Source organism: Armigeres subalbatus, chromosome 1 (assembly GCF_024139115.2).
Source record: "Armigeres subalbatus isolate Guangzhou_Male chromosome 1, GZ_Asu_2, whole genome shotgun sequence".
Lineage (NCBI taxonomy): Eukaryota > Metazoa > Arthropoda > Insecta > Diptera > Culicidae > Armigeres > Armigeres subalbatus.
The window spans coordinates 87539966-87558914 of NC_085139.1; the positions used below are offsets into that span (position 1 = coordinate 87539966).

At 42.3% G+C, this 18949-nt stretch overlaps 1 protein-coding gene across 1 annotated transcript in view; it reads left to right on the plus strand.

Annotated features, from left to right (window-relative positions):
• Positions 1-18949, plus strand: part of LOC134206328 (neurexin 1) — a 532462-nt gene that overhangs the window by 422109 nt on the left and 91404 nt on the right. The window contains exons 11-12 of the mRNA XM_062682027.1: positions 1592-1750; positions 1819-1971. Coding sequence (XP_062538011.1) covers positions 1592-1750; positions 1819-1971 — 312 coding nt within the window. The remainder of the gene's footprint in view (positions 1-1591; positions 1751-1818; positions 1972-18949) is intronic.

Consider the following 18949-nt stretch of genomic DNA (forward strand, 5'->3'; position numbering starts at 1 on the left):
GATGGTCAAAAATATCTCTGTTACCCTATGAGCAAAGGATGTGCAAAGTGGTGGCTTACCCTGACAAATCGAACAATCGAATGCTTCTGCTGAGGCTGTATCTGAGCTCAGCTGATGAGAGCCGAAGGTTAAACTAATTTTCCAAATTCTCTTTTTCTGGGTGTTACCTCCCTAGGTGGGAGGGTGGCGTAAAAGCGAATTTGTCAGTTGTGCCACATTGAAATTTGGGACTCGGAAAACAATCCAATTTAGTTGTCAATTTCAGAAATGTTCAAGTTGATATCTCCAATCTAAACGTTCATAGCGGATGGATAGGATTTGGAGATAGAAGTCTTCGTAATTACTAGGTGCCAGATTTAGCTTCCCGATTCAGGGTTATCAAATCTAATGTAGCGTGAAAGTGATTGACATTGCTAGTCAGCATTCGTTGCCAAAAAGCATTTCGTCCTATGTCCAAAGTAAATGTCATGTTAAACTATGAGTCATATGCACGCTCCTCTTTATTTGCCTTACAAAATGGACAAATCGGGTTTCCTTTCATGGTATAACGAATTGCGGGATGCCAACAGTTTGTGAAATGCGATTACTGCATGCCTCCTAAGTCACCACATCACACAGCACAGTCAGAGAAAAAGATAGAAAAAAACGGCCGGAAACTGCAAATATAGTTAAAATCCAACTAGACCACCATCTGGGATCGGAACACTCCCGTCCCGGCTACCAGCTAGCCATCGTTCTCGTAAACCGAGTTAAATTACTCGGAAAAGATCCCGAAAGCGGTTGCAGCAACGGCAGTGGCAAAGCCAAAGTTTGCTACTGCCTCTCTTACACAATGCTTCTGCTACACTTTGGACATTGCAACACACTCCCCGCGCACACATTTTCTATGATAAAGTGAACAAAAATGCAAATAGCGCCATAAATTTCCAAGTGGAGAAACGGGCGGAACAGTAGCAGAAACGCACAAATTGGCGAAACTTTCTGCGCTTCATGTATTCTAGTCCGGTGGTGCCGGGAGACGGAGCTCTGCTTCGCTATGTAGGTTCTTGTGTGGAATAAGTATGGGTAAAAGGAAATAAGCTTTCCATAATGGGCCAGCTCGCATCATCGAAGGAAATCGAGGAATGCTAGTTTTGAAAAGTTTCAACTGAGATGGAGAGGCAAAAGTAACAATCACATTCACATGAAGTTTTTTCTTCCATCAAATGGCAAACAGCATCAAATCAGCATTTTTTAACTCTACGTTAGGTACGATTTTTACGAGATCTGTGGCAATGCATATACAAAATTTGTTGATTATTTTGCGAAAGAGTGTTATTTTTTCAACTGGCTTCGCATCCTGAAACTTCTGTTCACATAGTAAAAGGTGGGATTTTACCATGAAACGCATAAAAACATTCCTTTTAGACCGGAAAGAAAGAAGGGAATGTGAGACTTCTTAGACAGAAGGTGTGGCAATGAGTTCTTGGTCACGTCGTTTTAGGCCAGATGATAACTATGAGAGTTTAATACATTCTAAATCTACCGAATTTGCAGTCATTATCAAGTGGACATTTTTTCTAAAATACTATGTTCTTTCTTATCATTCCAGCTGGTTGCCGTCGTGGACGATGTCTACACCGACCATTCGCACATTGCCGGGAAGTTCACAATGCTTTCGTCATCCCGAGTCTACGTCGGTGGAGCCGTCAACCCTCGAGCCCTACTCGGCGCCCGAGTGCACAACAATTTCGTCGGATGTCTACGGAAGGTAAACTGCACCGTAGAAAAAATCGTTTTGTAACTTCGCAACTTATTTGGTTTGTATCATTTATCCAGGTGGAATTTTCGGCCGATACTCTCCGGCTGAATCTCATCGATTTGGCCCGAACGGGCTCCAAGCTGATACAGGTGGCAGGAAGGGTGGATTATCAATGCCCAAGCGGTGATCCACAGGATCCGGTCACCTTTACCACGCGGGAGTCATACTTGGTAAGTAGACGTGAGCATCGTTTGATTAAGGAATCCTGGCAAAAAGTTGTTTATATTTTTAAACAGAAACTTTAAAAATTTATTGAAAGCGATGTTGTCCTTCACTGCATTTGTAGGTATCGATGACAAACATCAAACCCTACTAACTATCTAGATTTCGTAACAAATTTGGATAATATATTCTATGTACTAAGAAAACCATAACAGAGGGGTGTGGGGTTATTGAGAAAGGAGGGAGGGATATTGTTGAGAAAAATCCAGTTTCACTTCTGTACTACTGAAACGTCGTTTTGAAAATTTTGTCTTGATTTCTTAGACAATAACACGGGAAAAGTAATTCACTGAAAATTACTTTACACCGGAAATATTTTTTTTTCTGAAATAAACTTTCGCTCGAAAACAATATTTCTAAGAAAATATCTTTTTTCAGAAAATGATGTTTCCGCGAAACACAAAAATGACATTATATTGAAAATAACGTTTCTACTCTTGTTTCATTTACTTTTACTCGAAAATGGCCAAATGACGTTCCGCCGAACATAAGATTTCTCAGACATTAATATTTCCCCAAAAATGACATTTCCCCGAAAATGAGGTTTGCCTGCAAATAACATTCCCCCAAAAATTACTTTTTTATTGGTAATGGTAAGTGATAATGACATTTCTACGAATTTTGATTTGTCCGAAAATAGCTTTTCCCAAAAAATGACGGCGGCGGCGTGAACGCAATTTTCCACGGTTGCTCTTGGCGGTGGCGTCGGCGGCTCAGATCGGCGCGATTCAAAATTATCATTGCATCGAACAATACCCTTTTTTTAATATTATTTGCATGTCTCGTGCAATAATGGCAATAAGCATAATTTATATCGTATACTGTTAAGTAATCCTTCTGGAATACCATGAGAAAATTCACCTGAGATTGTTTTGAAAAATTCTTCAGGAATTTCTTTACTATCTCATCCAGTGATTTATCCAGGAATTCTTCTTGAAATTTCTTCATGAATTTCTTTAAAAGTTCTTCCTTATCCTGGCGACCACACAGCAAGCCCAAGAAGTAAATAGTGAATCTACTCAGAAACCTCGCTGACAGAAACTGAAGAAGTGCTGGATGAACACCAAGCTGCGATACGGCAATATTCTAATGGGGATGTCATGCCAACAAAAAAAAAACAGATGAAAAAATTCCTGAAGGACATATGTAAAAATCATATAGAAATTTACAGGAACTGATGAAGGAAATTTTCCAGGAGTTTCCTATCCAGGAATTCTGGGACTCGTATTATTCACTCCTCAGAACTTCTGGATTCGTTCAATCCCCAAAACTCATAGATTAGGAATTCTCGGAGTGAATTGAAAAAAAACTTGTATATACCACCCTCGCCCCACAAATTCACAGGAAATCTTGAAGAAGGAACTTTTAAGAAGTCCTATCGAAGGAATCCCGCAGAAGACAAGAAGAAGAAGCAATTAGAATAATAATAAAACAGGACTTAGCAATCTTCAGTTTTCGTGTTACTTAGTGCCTCGAAAGCATGCTGCGAAAAGTCGCTGTGAAGCAGCTGGCGATAGATTAAAATCAAAGGGAAATTGGGATATCCCAGAGTTTCTGAAGGAGAAATTCTCAAAAATACAAATGTAAGAATATCCCACAACTTTTGTATAACGAGTTCCTAGAGTTCTTGAAGAAAAATTTCTCTGAAATTTCCAGAGAATTTTAGAAAAAGGAATACCTGGGTTGAGGAGGGGGGGCGAGAGTGTTCTGCAGTTCTTTGGATTTTTTGGTGGAATAATTCCCAATAATTCCTGAATAGGCAAGTTTTCGGAACTCCTGAGGAAGAAAATCCCTTGAATTCCTCTCGATGGATGAAAACAGAATGATTGGAAAATCATTTTCTCAGAATTCATAAAGTAGGAATTTCTGGGAGTCCTAGAGAGATTGTTCAGAATTTCAGAATTCAAGAAAAATGAGTCTGAAAGGGGCCAAAGTTTCCTGAAATCCTTGGAGGAAGAAATACCCAAAATTTCTGTAGGGATAAACTATCAAAACTCCTGGGTACGAATTCTCTAGAATTCATAGAGAAGTTATAACCACAAACGTAGCAGCAACCAAGGAAGCAACGCACAACTGTCATTTTTATTTTTTCAGCTTTGCTGCGTCGCAGCATGCGTGAAAAAATAAAAATGACAGTTGTGCGTTGCTTCCGTATCGCATGGTGTGCCCTTAAAAACGCGAGTACTTTGAAAATTGGATTCCGTCAGGAGTGACCTTAAGCTTCTTTCGAGCAAGGAAATAATTAAGCCTAAAGTAACGGGTCGTTCTCCAGTTTTTAAGACAATTAGAAAACACTCATCCTTACCGATACCGAGAAAATATGCAACAGTTGCCCGTAGTATAGGCCTTGAGCTGCTTTCCTTTTTATTCGTTTATATTGTCCATCCGGAATACATTTATAACGCTTTTTATACCGAAGTTGGATTTTTCTCCGGATACAGGGAACTTTCCCAACTTCGGATATAGTGCGCTGGATTCGCCTAAAGATGCGCTAAACAACGCATCAATAAGTTTGTTGCGGCCAGAGATCGGGCCCTACGTTGTGTGGAGATGGTTGGATCGACGACGACGAATAAACGACACTTTTTACTTTTAAATTTTGAATCTAATTTATTGCCACCGAGAGGCAGCGTGCCTACTCGGTGGGGAACGATAAACACTATATAAAAAGTACGGACAAGATTTGCCTTTTATAGGCAATAGAACAATTAAAACAGCACAGACAATTAACAAATAAATTCGGGCGCGTGCACGTTTGGCGCGCAAACCATGGATGCAGCATTTGCGCGCGTAGCTGTCTATCGAAGCAGGGATGATGTGATGAATGGCTACAAAGCAATATTGTTTCCTATCTGCGCGCGCTGCAGCTCGATGACGCCGTTCGTTGGTGCGAGCGCAAACATCCCGGCACACCAAAACGAATTTGAAAAAATCGTTTTTATCTCGTCATTCTCGTCAGCTTTGGTTCATCTGCTGGCTGTCACACTTGTTGCACGGTCCGTTTGATCGATGATTGAATTGGGTACTTCCTTCTGGTGCTAATTTATGGATTCTGCGATGATAATTTTGCATTTGGAATGGTTGATGGTTTGGAATAGCTGGTTGGCGGGAGGGTCCTGTTATCGCAGTTGACAACTTGACCTGGCTTCACCAAGTTTCAGGTCGGAGTTCCCAGATACCAGCGGAGCGGCTGATGGTCGAATCAGGAATGGAGCTGCCTGCTTCGGATGTCCACAATACCGGTGGACGGATTACTGCATCGATTCGACCAGTAGGATAATGGTTGGATGGCGATCGGACTGAATCGTATTGTTCTAAAGGGTGCGCGTTGGTCCGGAATGTGGATGAACGGTTACTGTTAGCTGATGCACTGGACCGGACGACCGAATTCACTCGTCCGCAGGATGGACACGACGGTTCGAAGGGATGGTACTGGTACACTAATTGGACACTTAACACTTCCAGTTCGGACAGGATGGATGGATTCGTTATTGCTTTCATCTGCCGTCGCTCTGTTCGAAAGAGATCACGATCGTTTGCCTGCCTCGTCTGCTTCATAGTTTTCGCTGTCGTCCGATACAATGGGTTGGATTCGATTAACTATCTCACTGTTAAGACAATGTGGATGGATGATGATTGTTGGTTTGGATGCTGGACTTTGGGGGTCCTGTTGCATATACTAACAACATGACCTGGCTTCACCCAGTTTCAGGTCGGATTCCCAGGTGCCAGCGGAACGGATGATGGTCGAATCAACAGTGAAGCGGGTGCTTCGGAAACACATTACTGTTGGACGGGATACCAGATGATTCGACCAGCAGGAGAATGGATGTGTTATCGAATTGAACACGCCGGTTCGGATGGCTTTCTATCGGTGATACGCCACTGAGCTTGATGGTTCGGGGCCGCTTCTTACGGCTAATCCTGGTCACGGCACCATGGTTGCGGCCAGAGATTGGGCCCTACGTTGTGTGGAGATGGTTGGATCGACGACGACGGATAAACGACACTTTTACTTTTAAATTTTGAATCTAATTTATTGCCACCGAGAGGCAGCGTGCCTACTCGGTGGGGAACGATAAACACTATATAAAAAGTACGGACAAGATTTGCCTTTTATAGGCAATAGAACAATTAAAACAGCACAGACAATTAACAAATAAATTCGGGCGCGTGCACGTTTGGCGCGCAAACCATGGATGCAGCATTTGCGCGCGTAGCTGTCTATCGAAGCAGGGATGATGTGATGAATGGCTACAAAGCAATATTGTTTCCTATCTGCGCGCGCTGCAGCTCGATGACGCCGTTCGTTGGTGCGAGCGCAAACAAAGTTTGACAGATAAAACTTCGGAAGAAAGTTCGGTTCGGAAGTCCCGACTTCCGAATTCTAAGTTGGTGCTACGCCGACAATACTGGTTGTGTGGTCTATCCAGCTTTCCACGCTCGGTAATGGCGGCTTTTCGGTGTGTAAAAATCAATCGGTCACTGTACTGTTTGACACTAGCTGGAGGAAAGCTCACTGGCGTTCCTGGGTGAGGAAAAGGGAAGAAAGGCCTTTTTGCCAGTGAGTTTTCCTCCAGCTAGTGTCAAAAAGTACAGTGACCGATTGATTTTTACACACCGACAAGCCGCCATTACCGAGCGTGGAAAGCTGGATAGAATTGAGTTTTTCAAAGCCAGAAATACCAACACTATTGACTTCTTCAAAGGCAGAATCACCAACACCAACCTGACTACACAACTGACGTGTACTATTATGATTTTACTAATTGCAACTACGACGAGTTGAATACGCTAGTATCATCGATCAACTGGGCAGAGATTCTTGCGGTGGGTGACGTGGACGATGCCGTTAGCAGATTCTACCAAGAATTGGATTCAATTTTTCAACATAATGTGCCGTTACGGAAACGAATTCGCCGATTAGATAATAAGCAACCCTGGTGGAGTGGCGAGCTACGTAATTTGCGCAATCGGCTCAGGAAAGCGCGTAGACGATATTTTCGGCAAAGATGCGAAGATCTAAAGGCGGTTGTGTGGGAATTAGAGCGTCAATTCAACTCTTTGAAACAATCTTGCTTCAGGTCTTACGTTCACCGAGTTGAAAATGAAGTCAAAACGAACCCAGAGCGTCTCTGGAAGTACATGCGACAATGGACTTCAACCGGTGGAATCCCTCAGAACGTGTTCTACAAGGATACCACATCAGTTTCATCGATCGATTCTGCAAACTTATTCTCGTCTTTCTTTCAAAACGTGGCAAGTAATAACTCACCACCTTTGTCTGAACAGTACTTGAGCAGCTTACCGGAATATGATTTGAACATACCAACTGTTTCTTTTGCGGTAGAAGAGGTGCATAGAAAGCTCCTAAACATTGAAACCTCGAAAGGCCCTGGCTCTGACAATCTTCAACCATGCTTCATCAAGGGATGCTGCTCCTCGTTAGCTTTACCTACTACGCTGCTTTTCAACCGCTCTTTAAGTGAGGCGCGTTTTCCAAACTTATGGAAGATGGCTGCAATAACTCCAATCCATACCCTTCTATTAGACAAAATTGAGAAACGTGAGCAGGTGGACGCTATCTACCTAAGCATTAAGCGCATCAAGCGAGTAGAAATAAGCACCGTAGTAAGATAAGTACCTAGATAAATTATTATACCTACGCATAGTATAAATAGTGTAAGCTGCGATCATTTTCTTCAAGTCGAGTCAAGTACGAGACACTGAAGACGGCCTTACTTTTGAGGTCGAAATACGTATCTTTCAAGATACAATTAAGTGGTGGAATTCAATGGGATTGTATAAACTCGTCTTATGACAGGTGAAAACATTCCACTAAAAAGCTCAAAATAATTTTCTTATCAGCACGGGTTTGTTAAGAAACGTTCCACAAGTGTCATGTCATACGTGTCCCTTCTATTAGACAAAATTGAGAAACGTGAGCAGGTGGACGCTATCTATGTCGACTTCTCTAAAGCTTTCGACCGTGTCCCTCACAATCTGGTGGTCGAAAAGTTGAAACGATATGGACTTCCGACTTGGCTTACTATCTGGATTCAATCGTACCTGGCTGATCGTAGAGCATATGTTAAAATTGGCTCAGCATTTTCGGCGCCTTTCTCTGTACACTCCGGGGTCCCGCAGGGTAGCCATATAGGGCCACTACTGTTTGTGCTCTTCGTCAACGATCTACCCTCCATCTTCAAATCATGTAAAGTAATGTATGCAGATGACCTAAAAATATACCGAATAGTGACATCCCTACTAGACTGCTGTGCTATTCAGATGGACATGAATGCTTTGATTGGCTGGTGCGTAACAAATGGCATGGAAGTGAACGTCAAAAATGCAACGTGATCACCTTCTCTCGCTTACACTCTCCAATCAATTTTCAATATACGATGGGGAATATCATTCTGGAACGAGTTGCGGTCATCAAGGACTTGGGTATTTCACTTGATAGCAAGCTAAGATTTTCTGAGCACATCGCAATTGCTACCGCCAAAGCGTTTGCTATTTTGGGAATGATAAGGCGTAACACGAGGACCTTCACTGACGTTTATTGCCTCAAGTCGTTATACGTTTCGCTTGTTCGAAGTATTTTGGAATATGGTGTTACTATCTGGGCCCCGTATCACGCTGTGCAAATCGCTCGTCTGGAACGAGTCCAGAAGGTTTTCATACGATATGCACTTCGACACCTACCGTGGCGCACACGTTAGTTTCTTCCACCGTACCAACAACGATGTGCCTTGACTAATTTACCAACGCTACAACAGCGACGTGAGTTTCTCCAACGCTTGCTGATTTTTGACCTGCTCCAAGGCAATATCGCCTGTTCTGAACTCTTGGGAAAGCTTCGGTTCTACGCTCCAGAAAAGATAACCAAGCGATATGATTTATTTCGTCGTGCAGCGCATCAGACACTTTATTGACAAAATAATCCGCTAGATGTGTGTTGTCAACGTTTTAATGATGTGTACCCCTTGTTTGATTTTAATATGTGGAAGAATGTGTTTAGATCTAAAATTAATATTTAAGTTTCCAGTCTGTGCGATTTTCATATATTTTCGAAGACTCAAACAAATAAATAAAAAACACTAATGTCATTATTAAAATTATGTAATAATTTTTATATTACCACCCTAATCCAGTTGCAGCAAAAACATCACAAACACTGCGAGAGAAATACATCGGAGTCACGCACATTTTTATTCATTTGGAGATCTCAATTGAATTGGACGAACGTTCAACAGTTTTTCCATTACCGTTCATCCAAAAATTCCCTGGAGTTTTGGTCTTAAGGTCGAAATCTTACAAAAAGACCAAAAATCTGATTCGAATTTTTTTTAAGCTTATAGTGGAATGTATTTACTTATCATAAGACAAATTTGTACAATTCCATTTAATTCCACTACTTTATTGTACCTTTTACAGATACGTATTTCGACCTTAACAGTAAGTCGAGTCAAATACGAGACACTGAAGATGGCCTTACTGTTGAGGTCGAAATACGTATCTGTAAAAGGTACAATAAAGTAGTGGAATTGAATGGAATTGTACAAACTCGTCTTATGACCAGAACATCTGTTTACGTAACGCTTTTTTTCTAACAAATTGGGGGAGGATGAACTCCCAAAACCACCTCCAGGCACTGAAATTATTTCAACGGCGCGCCCAAAAGTCACCGGCGCCGCGGTAAAGAAATTGCAGCGGCGCACCGGTCAAAACTTGTTTTTGAAATAAGTGTTGCCAAATTTGAAGAAAGCAGAAATGTTGATTGAAATCTTTCGTACTTTCGTATGAAAGATTCATCAATCACAATTTTCGGTCATGAATTTCTTATTGGAAATAAATCCTTTTTTCTCAATTTAAATATTTTACCATTCAAAATACCAAATTTGATCGAGTTTTCATTTCAAAGTACAAACTTCTTGAATTCATACTGTTTTTGCTATTCTTTCTTCCGACATTCGCACTTTTTCGTATTTTGTACGATTCACAATATTTTATTCTTTGTATAAAGTATAAGGCTCAAACCTTAACCTATTATGCTGTTATTGGGGCACATTTATCGATTTAAATATTCATATATTGAAGTTCTTACCGAAGTTATGCCACCAAACGGCTTTCTTACTTTTGGTTATTACGCTAAGTGTTCAAAAACCACAATAATGGTTTAAAATCTATTATTTCATCCATAAAAAGTTTTGTGCGAAATGGACTTTATGTTCGGCCAATTTTCCTAATCTAGGCTCTGGTGTTGGATGCTTTTTCGGCTCATGAAATGTTAGTGCATTATTCACTGTAAATCATTATGATAATAGTATAAGTTTGTATAAGCAAGGTAGGCAATCAGGGCCGTACTTAGGGGGGCGGTGGGCCGTGGCCCCGGGCCCCCACAAAACTTATGTACCAAAACCAACCTTTTTAGTACATTTTGAGGCCCCACAAACTGTCGGCCCCGGGGCCCCCTTCAAGCTAAATCCGCCCCAGTAGGCAATTATAATGTGCTGTTTCAAGTGAAAATCGTCAGCCGAATTTTGGCAACGAGTGTTCTAATATTGTTCAAAAAAGTTTTGGTTAACTTTGTCACTATACTAATGAAAATAGTGAATTTAACATGAATGCTAAAATAGTGTGATTGTTATCCGTTCATCTAATTTGCGAAAATAGGTAAGTCCATTCCAAAAACTACTTTATTGGGCAAAAGAAAAATCTCTTGCACTGCCTGCCTACTCGTGTGGTTGCTAACAAACCGAGTCAAAGTGATTTTTTCACGCAGATTTCATTTCATTCAATTTTTCATGATTCATGCGCCTGCGCCACACAGAATTTTCTGGTCTCCCTCCGAGTATTGTACGCAGAATTTTTCGCTCGAAAACCCCAAAAGCTCTCCGGTCGCCCTCCTTAACGTCCATGCTCCAGGTTCATAAAGGAACACTGGTAGAATCAGAGTTTTGTAAAGAGCAAATTTCGTTTCCGTTTGCTTGTAGAAGGTCCTATTCACATTAGCAATACTTCTTTTAACTTCACGGGAAACGTCATTGGTACATGACACAAGCGTTCCAAGGTAAACAAACTCTTCAACAACTTTATGGTTCGGCCTATCCTTGCCGTCTCCCTCTTCAGTGGGACAAAAGCCTCCACTACTGTTCTGCGATTGATTCCAATAAGGTCGATGTCATCCGCAAAGCCCAGGAGCATATGAGACCGTTTGATGATAGTGCCGTTCCTATGTACGCCAGATCTCATAATAGCGCCCTCGAGTGCAATGTTGAACAATAAATTCGAAAGTGCATCACTCTGCTTCAATCCGTCTAAGGTCACAAACGAGGTTGACACTTCGTCTGCAATCCGAATACTTGATTTCGAGCCATCCAGCGTTTCACGTATCAGTCTAATCAGTTTCGCCGGAAAACCATGTTCAGACATTATCTGCCACAACTCATTTCTCTTCACTGAATCGTACGCGGCTTTGAAATCAACGAACAGATGGTGAGCCTGCAAGAAGGATGATCCCTCTGTAATTGACACACTTTAGTCTGCGCCCTTTATTATATATTGGGCATATGATTCCATACAACCAACTTGCAGACAGTTCTTCACCCTCCCATATTTACTGAATAATGTTGTGGATCGATTGCTCTAATCCATGTTTGAAAAGCTCGGCCGGGATCTCGTCCTTCCCAGCAGCTTTACTGTTTTTCAGCTCGTTTAGAGCCTTTTTTACCTCGTCCAGCGTTGGTGGTTCCACAGCTTGACCGTCGCCTACTATGTCCATCCTGCTCCTTAATATACCTTCATTTTCACCGTTCAACAAATCTTCGAAGTGCTTTTTCCACCTGGCTGCCACTGGCGCAGTATTATGCCATTGACAGTTGTTTAAAACCTCCGCATATCGTTTCTATCCATGTTCTCCTGCGCTTCAGCTATCACACTCTCTTCGTGTTGCCTTTTTCTCTGCGGTGAATTCGTTTCTCTTCTGCCCTTGCTACACTGTATCACTCTCTGTTGGAACGGGTACGAGCCACTAGCATTCGACTCCTAGCAGCATTTTTCTCGTCCGTCATTCGCTGGCACACCTCATCAAACCAACCATTTCGTTGGCGTCGTTGTGCAGTGCCTAACACTTCCTGCGCTGTTGAAGTCGCGTGGATCTTTTCCCACAATCGGTTGATGTCTCCAGATCCGGCGGCATCTACTATCCACTCGTCCAGCAACTCCTTCAACTGACAAGCGTTGGATATTGAAACGCATCGTTCTGTTGTTTCGTGAATTCGGAAAGTCGCGCCCGAATTTTTGCAACTACAAGATAGTGATCCGAGTCGATGTCCGGACCTCTGAAGGGCCTTACATCTATAACATCCGAGAAATATCGTCCATCGACCAGCACGTGGTCGATCTGTGTGCAAGTGTCTCCACTCGGATGATGCCAGGTGTGTTTGCGGATATTTTTACGTGCGAAGTGAGTACTGCTGATTGCCATCCCTCTAGCTGCAGCAAAGGTTACAAGTCGCAGGCCATTATCGTTGGTAGTGGAATGAAGGCTTTTCCGTACCAATGACAGGGCGAAAGAAACTTTCTCTTCCGATCTGCGCATTTGCATCCCCGATGACAATCTTTACATCGTGTGTTGGCCACTCTCCGTTGGCCTTATCATAGAACTCATACTTTCCGTCATCAGGCTTAACGTTCGTTGGGACATAGATCCTGATCAGGCTATAGTTGAAGAAATTGCCCTTCATTCTCAACACGCAAATGCGGTCGCTTATCGGCTTCCACCGGATAATATGCTTCATCTGCTTCCCGATCACCATGAAGCCAACTCATCGTTCTGCTCTGTCACTGCCGCTATAGTAGATGTGGAACTTAAATGTGTTTGCTATGGGTTCCACCGCCCGGAATTCACGTTCTCCAGTTCTGAACCACCGTATTTCCTGGATTGCTGCCACACTCACGCCGACCTTCTGCAGCTCACGAGCCAGGAGCCCAACACGTGCGGGTTCATTCAATGTTCCTACGTTCCACGATCCGACTTTCCAATCGTTGTCCTTTATTCGTTGCCATTGAATCAATCCGTTTGATTTAGTTTTGCCTTTTTTGGTAACTATAGAATCTTCGGTAGGCTACCTTACCAGGGTTGCGCTACCTACATCGCGTTGAAGGGGCTGCCTTCTCGATGCTGACACGATGCAGCATGGTGTGCACAGTTTTGCTTTGAGTCCCTCGCTGGCACTCGGACGATGATCAGCCGCCCCTAACATGGGGAACAGACGTTCGATCGGATTTGCACCTCGGGAGAGCAAATCCCCCTTCCCTGTCAGCAAACGACCATAGTTCCCACTGGGGTAGGTTACCCGAGCTTCCCTAAGGATGCTCCCAGCCAGCGCCACGAGGAGGTGGGAATAGGAGTTGCTGGGTAAGAAACTCAAGACCGCGAAATGGTGGCTATTGTATTCTTTCAAGTACGCATTACCAATCATTTACCATGCCAATATTATTATTTTCTTGAACTAAGACCGAAGTGGCCTGTGCAGTACATAAGAGTCTTCTCCATTCAGCACGGTCCGCTTGTCTTCCACCTGATCGAACCACCTTGCCGATTCACCGTCGGGTCGTTGTCGAGAACCAATTTCAACGGATTACTATCCGACATTTTGGCTACGTGCCCGACCCATCACAGTCGTCCGATTTTCGCGGTGTGAACGATGCATGGTTCTCCTAACAGCTGATGCAACTCGAGGCTCATTCGCCTCCTCCATGTACCGTCCACCATCTGCACCTCACCGTAGATGGTGCACAGCACTTTCCTTTCGAAAACATCAAGTGCGCGTTGGTCCCCCACTATCATCGTCAAGGTCTCGTGTCCGTAGAGGACTACCGATCTAATGAGCGTTTTGTAGATAGTAAGTTTGGTACGACGGCGAACTCTTGCGGAGTCCAAAGTATGTACGGTTTCCACCCACGATGCGTTTCCGAATTTCTCTGCTGGTATCATTTTAGGCAGTCACCAGTGAAACCCAAGTACACTAATTCTTCGACCACCCCGATTTCGTTACCACCGATACAAACCCGTGGTGGATGGCTCACATTGTCTTCTCCTGAACCTTTTCATATCATGTACTTCGCCTTCGACGTGTTGATGACTAGTCCAAACCATCGGAGGAAAGTAGTTGCCTTCAATACATTTTTCAAATCATAATCTTTCACATAATGATACAAAGTAGGAGAATGGAATGGACCTGGGATTGAACCCACGACCTCCAGAGGCAGAAGCAGTTGCCATATGACTACCAAGCCCGTTTTATAATTTTCACGGACAGAATGTGAGAAAAAGTATGTTTACTTTGAAAAAGCAACTTGTAAAAGCTATAGTCGTGCAACAGCTTAAATTTTTTAAGGGGTTGCCAAAATTTGCCAATTTTTTCGTGGATGCCGAAACTTACGATTTCTAGTGACTTTAGAGTAAAATCATCAGTGATTCAAATCGTTCGAGGCTGTCAGATTGAATTTCCCAGCAGATGTTCTAGATTTATTCTTTACCAGTCAACTGTCAAAAAATTAAAACTGGTATAACGCTCAGTTCAATTTTCTGCAGATTTGAACCACGAATGAATCACGAGATTCGAATATATTTAATTGTTTTGGTGTATGAATGCGTCATTTTATCTACGGATCAATCCACTTTGCAGTTACGGCATCTTGCTTGGCAGCAACATAATGATTTCATTTAATTGAAAAAATGAAAAACATGAATGGAAAACTGCTGGGGAAACCAGCGAGTTTGTTCTATTTTGCTCCAGATTCAAACTAGAATATTAGTCGAAAATTTGGAATAAAACTGAATCACTACTGGTTTCACTCTTTAGAGTATATCATTCTCTGAAATATGAGTCGCTCAAACCTGCATAAATAGAATCCGTTTCTTCGTGTCTTCATCAGCACTGACTGACAGCCGACCACAAAAAAGACCGCTACAACCACCGCAAATACCCAACTTCCCTCTGCCACAACCAGCTGCCAGCATTCAATGCATTCGCCATGAGCAATTTGCAACATTGTAATTCGAACCGTTGTTGCTGACGACGACGACGTTCCGAGCTTGATAGCAACAAACTGCCATCGTGGTCCTAATCATGGACTGAACACCAGAAGGATAAGTTTCAACTAAACAATGCCAGCGACAACAGGTTTAGATCGCTTTTCCATGCTTCCGTCCGTAGTTTGCCTGACATCGTTTGAATAATGCATGGCGCGCTTGGCTCTCGGTCGGCTCTGCCTGCACACAAAACCGCCGATGAAAGCGTGGAATGCGTGTTTGTATGTTTGTTGTAATTACCCTCAACTGGAAGCTACTGCATACATCGTCGGTCAACTCTCATGAGTCAGTAAGCGATAGAGTTTGCTGATGAGCTGAAACGGGATAACCGCGAAGCAATGAGAGCGAAACGTGTCGGCCTGGGGTTCGTGCGGACATGCAAGGCCAAAATGTGGAGCAGATTTTTCATTGGAGAAAGGAGGGGCTCGCTAAGACTGTACTAAATAAGATTGAGGTAAAGGCAGTTGAAAAGTAATTAAAAATCGTGAGAACCTGAGAATCGTCAAGAAAGAATCAAAACATAATCGCGAAAAATATTCCCATACGGAGTCTAAGAAATTCACGAGTATTTAACTGTCTTTCTACATATCAAAACCATGTTCGATATTGTAATCCAATCGGATAAACTGTTCATAAAAATCATCATTTGACTATTGTTTGTTTTCGACTGACAATTCCATTGTTATCATCTAAAGAGATCATTGAGTATGTGCCCCTATTTTTATTTCCTTGGAAATCCATCCTTCAAATTGATTCAAAATTTCTTTCGAAATGTTTCTCTCCGTAAATGTTTCGGAAGTTGCTACAAAAATTTCCTGCGGGAACTTTCCCGGAATGGTGGGAATTCCTCTGAAAATATTTTCTAATGAGTGATTCATTGCTTTACCACTGTCCGTTTGGAGCACCCGCAGACAAGTGGCCATCTTCGAAGCCAATCGTGTCCCAGGAAATCGATCCTGGAAACATTAGCGGGTTATGTCTCATCCACAGTTTTGGTCCGGTTTCGAAGCGGCTCCAGAGCTCCACGCAAGAAATTATACAACGTGGATGCTTTTGAACAGTATCAATCTCAATGTCCCAGCCAGAAAAACTTGTCAAACAGATATGCTTTGGTTGTCTAATGTCTATACATGGCACCCCATTCGGACAGATGTTGGAAAGACTTTTGTTTACGAGTGATAAGGAGAAACCAATTAATGGAATTCTAATTGGATGTAGGGGAAGTGGGGGTAGCACGCCCATAGGGGTTAAAACGCGCCACCCCTGAATAAGGTTAAATATCCCCATTTTGATTATTTTCAATAGTCTATACGATAAAACAATGAAAAATATTGCCATTGGATACATATATTTCATGATTTTTCTCTAGTTATACATGAAAAACTCGAAAAAACGATTTTTGCGTGTTTTGATGCAATTCTAGCTCGGTGGAATTTAGTCTTTCTGTCGCTGTTATACATTGATAAATTAATAATTGAGCCATGAGCCATGCTGCTTACTCGTGTTCTTTATGTTCCACACGAAATCGTCGTCAAAAATGGTTTTAAAACGATTTTATGGGCCTTCAAACTTCTGAGGTCGGTGTGGGGCATTACGCCCATGCTCATTTCGTATGACCGAAACAGCTGAAACATTCGGTTAATTGCCTTAATGTAGGCAATTAAAATGAAAATCAGTACGATAAGCACATGCGCGTTTTAACCCATCCACTGGCGCATCTCACCCCGCATGGTTTCAAAATCATTTTTTTCGGGTGCTTTTTAAAAATCAAATTTCTGTGCAATAAAATGGACAATTAGATATCTGTTATCGGTAGTCAGTCGCAGATATGCTGTTCTTCAGTATGCGCTGATGAAAACTGGCTGAAATGGTGGTTTTCATTGATAAAAATGGCATTTTCCTTAACGTGGGCGTCCTACCCCCAGTTCCCCTAGTGGAAACGGGCTTTTTGTTCATTTCGAAATCTAGCAGGAACTCTGCTAGATTATCGTTCTACAGATCTAGCGATTCTAGCACTGCTCAGATATAAAAAGGAAAAACCTCAAGCATATGTGCACAATCAAGACATTTATTTAGCTAGGTATCATTCAAATTAATGTCTTGATGGATATAAAAGTCATATGAAAGTCATCGTATAAAAATCATTGCCATCACTAAGCTGCTATGAAGATGTAAGTGGTGGATAAAATGAACATATGGAATGACGCATCATGATGTGTAATGCGACGCAAATTCAAAATTTAATTCTGACAAAGCGGAAATTTGTTCTAGCTGTGAATGTCTGTTCTCTGTGATTTATGTTCCATCCAACTGCCAGCATAAACATCCTAGCTACCTTAGCTAGGAGAGCTGTCTCTTCTCATTTCCGCAAACGCGTCGGGGTCGCTATCCGGACACGTTATCGGCCCATTATGATCGTAATAATTTATAAACTTTTCTGTCTGTGGTTGCTGCTTTTCTGGCTGAGCTATGCAGCCCCGTACCATGAAGAGGGATGTTCAACAGCTTTTGGAGCAAGTTTTAGTAAACTTTCTGTCGTCTAATTTGTTGTACATTGACTGTAATTTCAATACTATTTTAAGGTTTTCTTCATACATTATGCAATATATTATACGCCAAAGCACTTAAACTGTAGCTACTTCTCACTCACCCCGGTTGTCTACTGCTGTGTTCAACGTCGTCTAATACCAACCGGATTAGAAATGAGAACCATATTTACTAATCTTAACATTTGTTGATTCCTGTTCAAAGCGGACGTATGGTTCAGTCACCGTTTCAAATGGTTGGCCAATAGTCTCCAAGTTCTTCACAATCTTATCTCGATTGTTAAATCCGAGTTTTCACATGAGACTACATTTGGGCTTAATTCTGAGCAACAGATATGAAAGTCGGTCGATGGCTCTACCTGACTGGCTGTCTTCTAGCAAGATTTGAATGAGCTGGGAAAGTCACATATGCATAGCTGAATTTATGCAACAATTTCGTACTAACAGTGCGCAATCAATACTTCGAAATCCGTCCATCGTTGATACAGTTGCCTCTATTTTATAATTTATTTCACTTTCACGCACTTGGTGTATGATATGAGCGGACAGAGGTTTGTTGGTAGGATCTTCAACACTCCTCCTCGATATGGAACCGACGCAATCGATTACCATAATCCTAGTAGTCTAGAGAAAAGGCAGTGCCTCACAAATTCCAATGTTTTTGTCAATTTGTCGGTAGTCATCGCCTCAATTGGTTAGTAGTTAGTAGGTACTTTTACTGAAATAGTTCCTGGGCATATTTCTTCTATGAGATGTTCTTTAGATGCGAGGCTGCGAGGTGTATACGAAACTCATTCCGCCAATCTCTTACTTCTCGCTTTCTCGCTGTAGCAGTACAACTGGTACGTTGTACACTGCGAGTGGAATCGCGAACATGATTGCGCTTAGTAGAGCATCACCTTCAGAAAGATATTTAGTGAAGCTTCGAGGAGGAAAGTTGTTGCCTGACACCAAACCGTGTATTTCTCTCGTTATGTGATTCTTCCGCATACTACTTATGATTGACCATTTCACAGGCATCAGTATATTTTGGAACTGCAGTCTGGAGTTAACCATTGACTCTACTTCGCACAGAATGGTTTGGAACACTTCTTCTGATGGTGCACGGCAATTGCCAACTGATTCCATTGATGTCTTCACTGTTCTGACCATCCTCTCCCATGCACCGCCCATGTGCGGGGAAGATGCTAGGATGAAAAACAACCGAGTGTTGATATCGGTGAAGATCTCTGCTAGCTCTCGATTAGTTGCGACAAGCTGACTGGAACAAAGTTT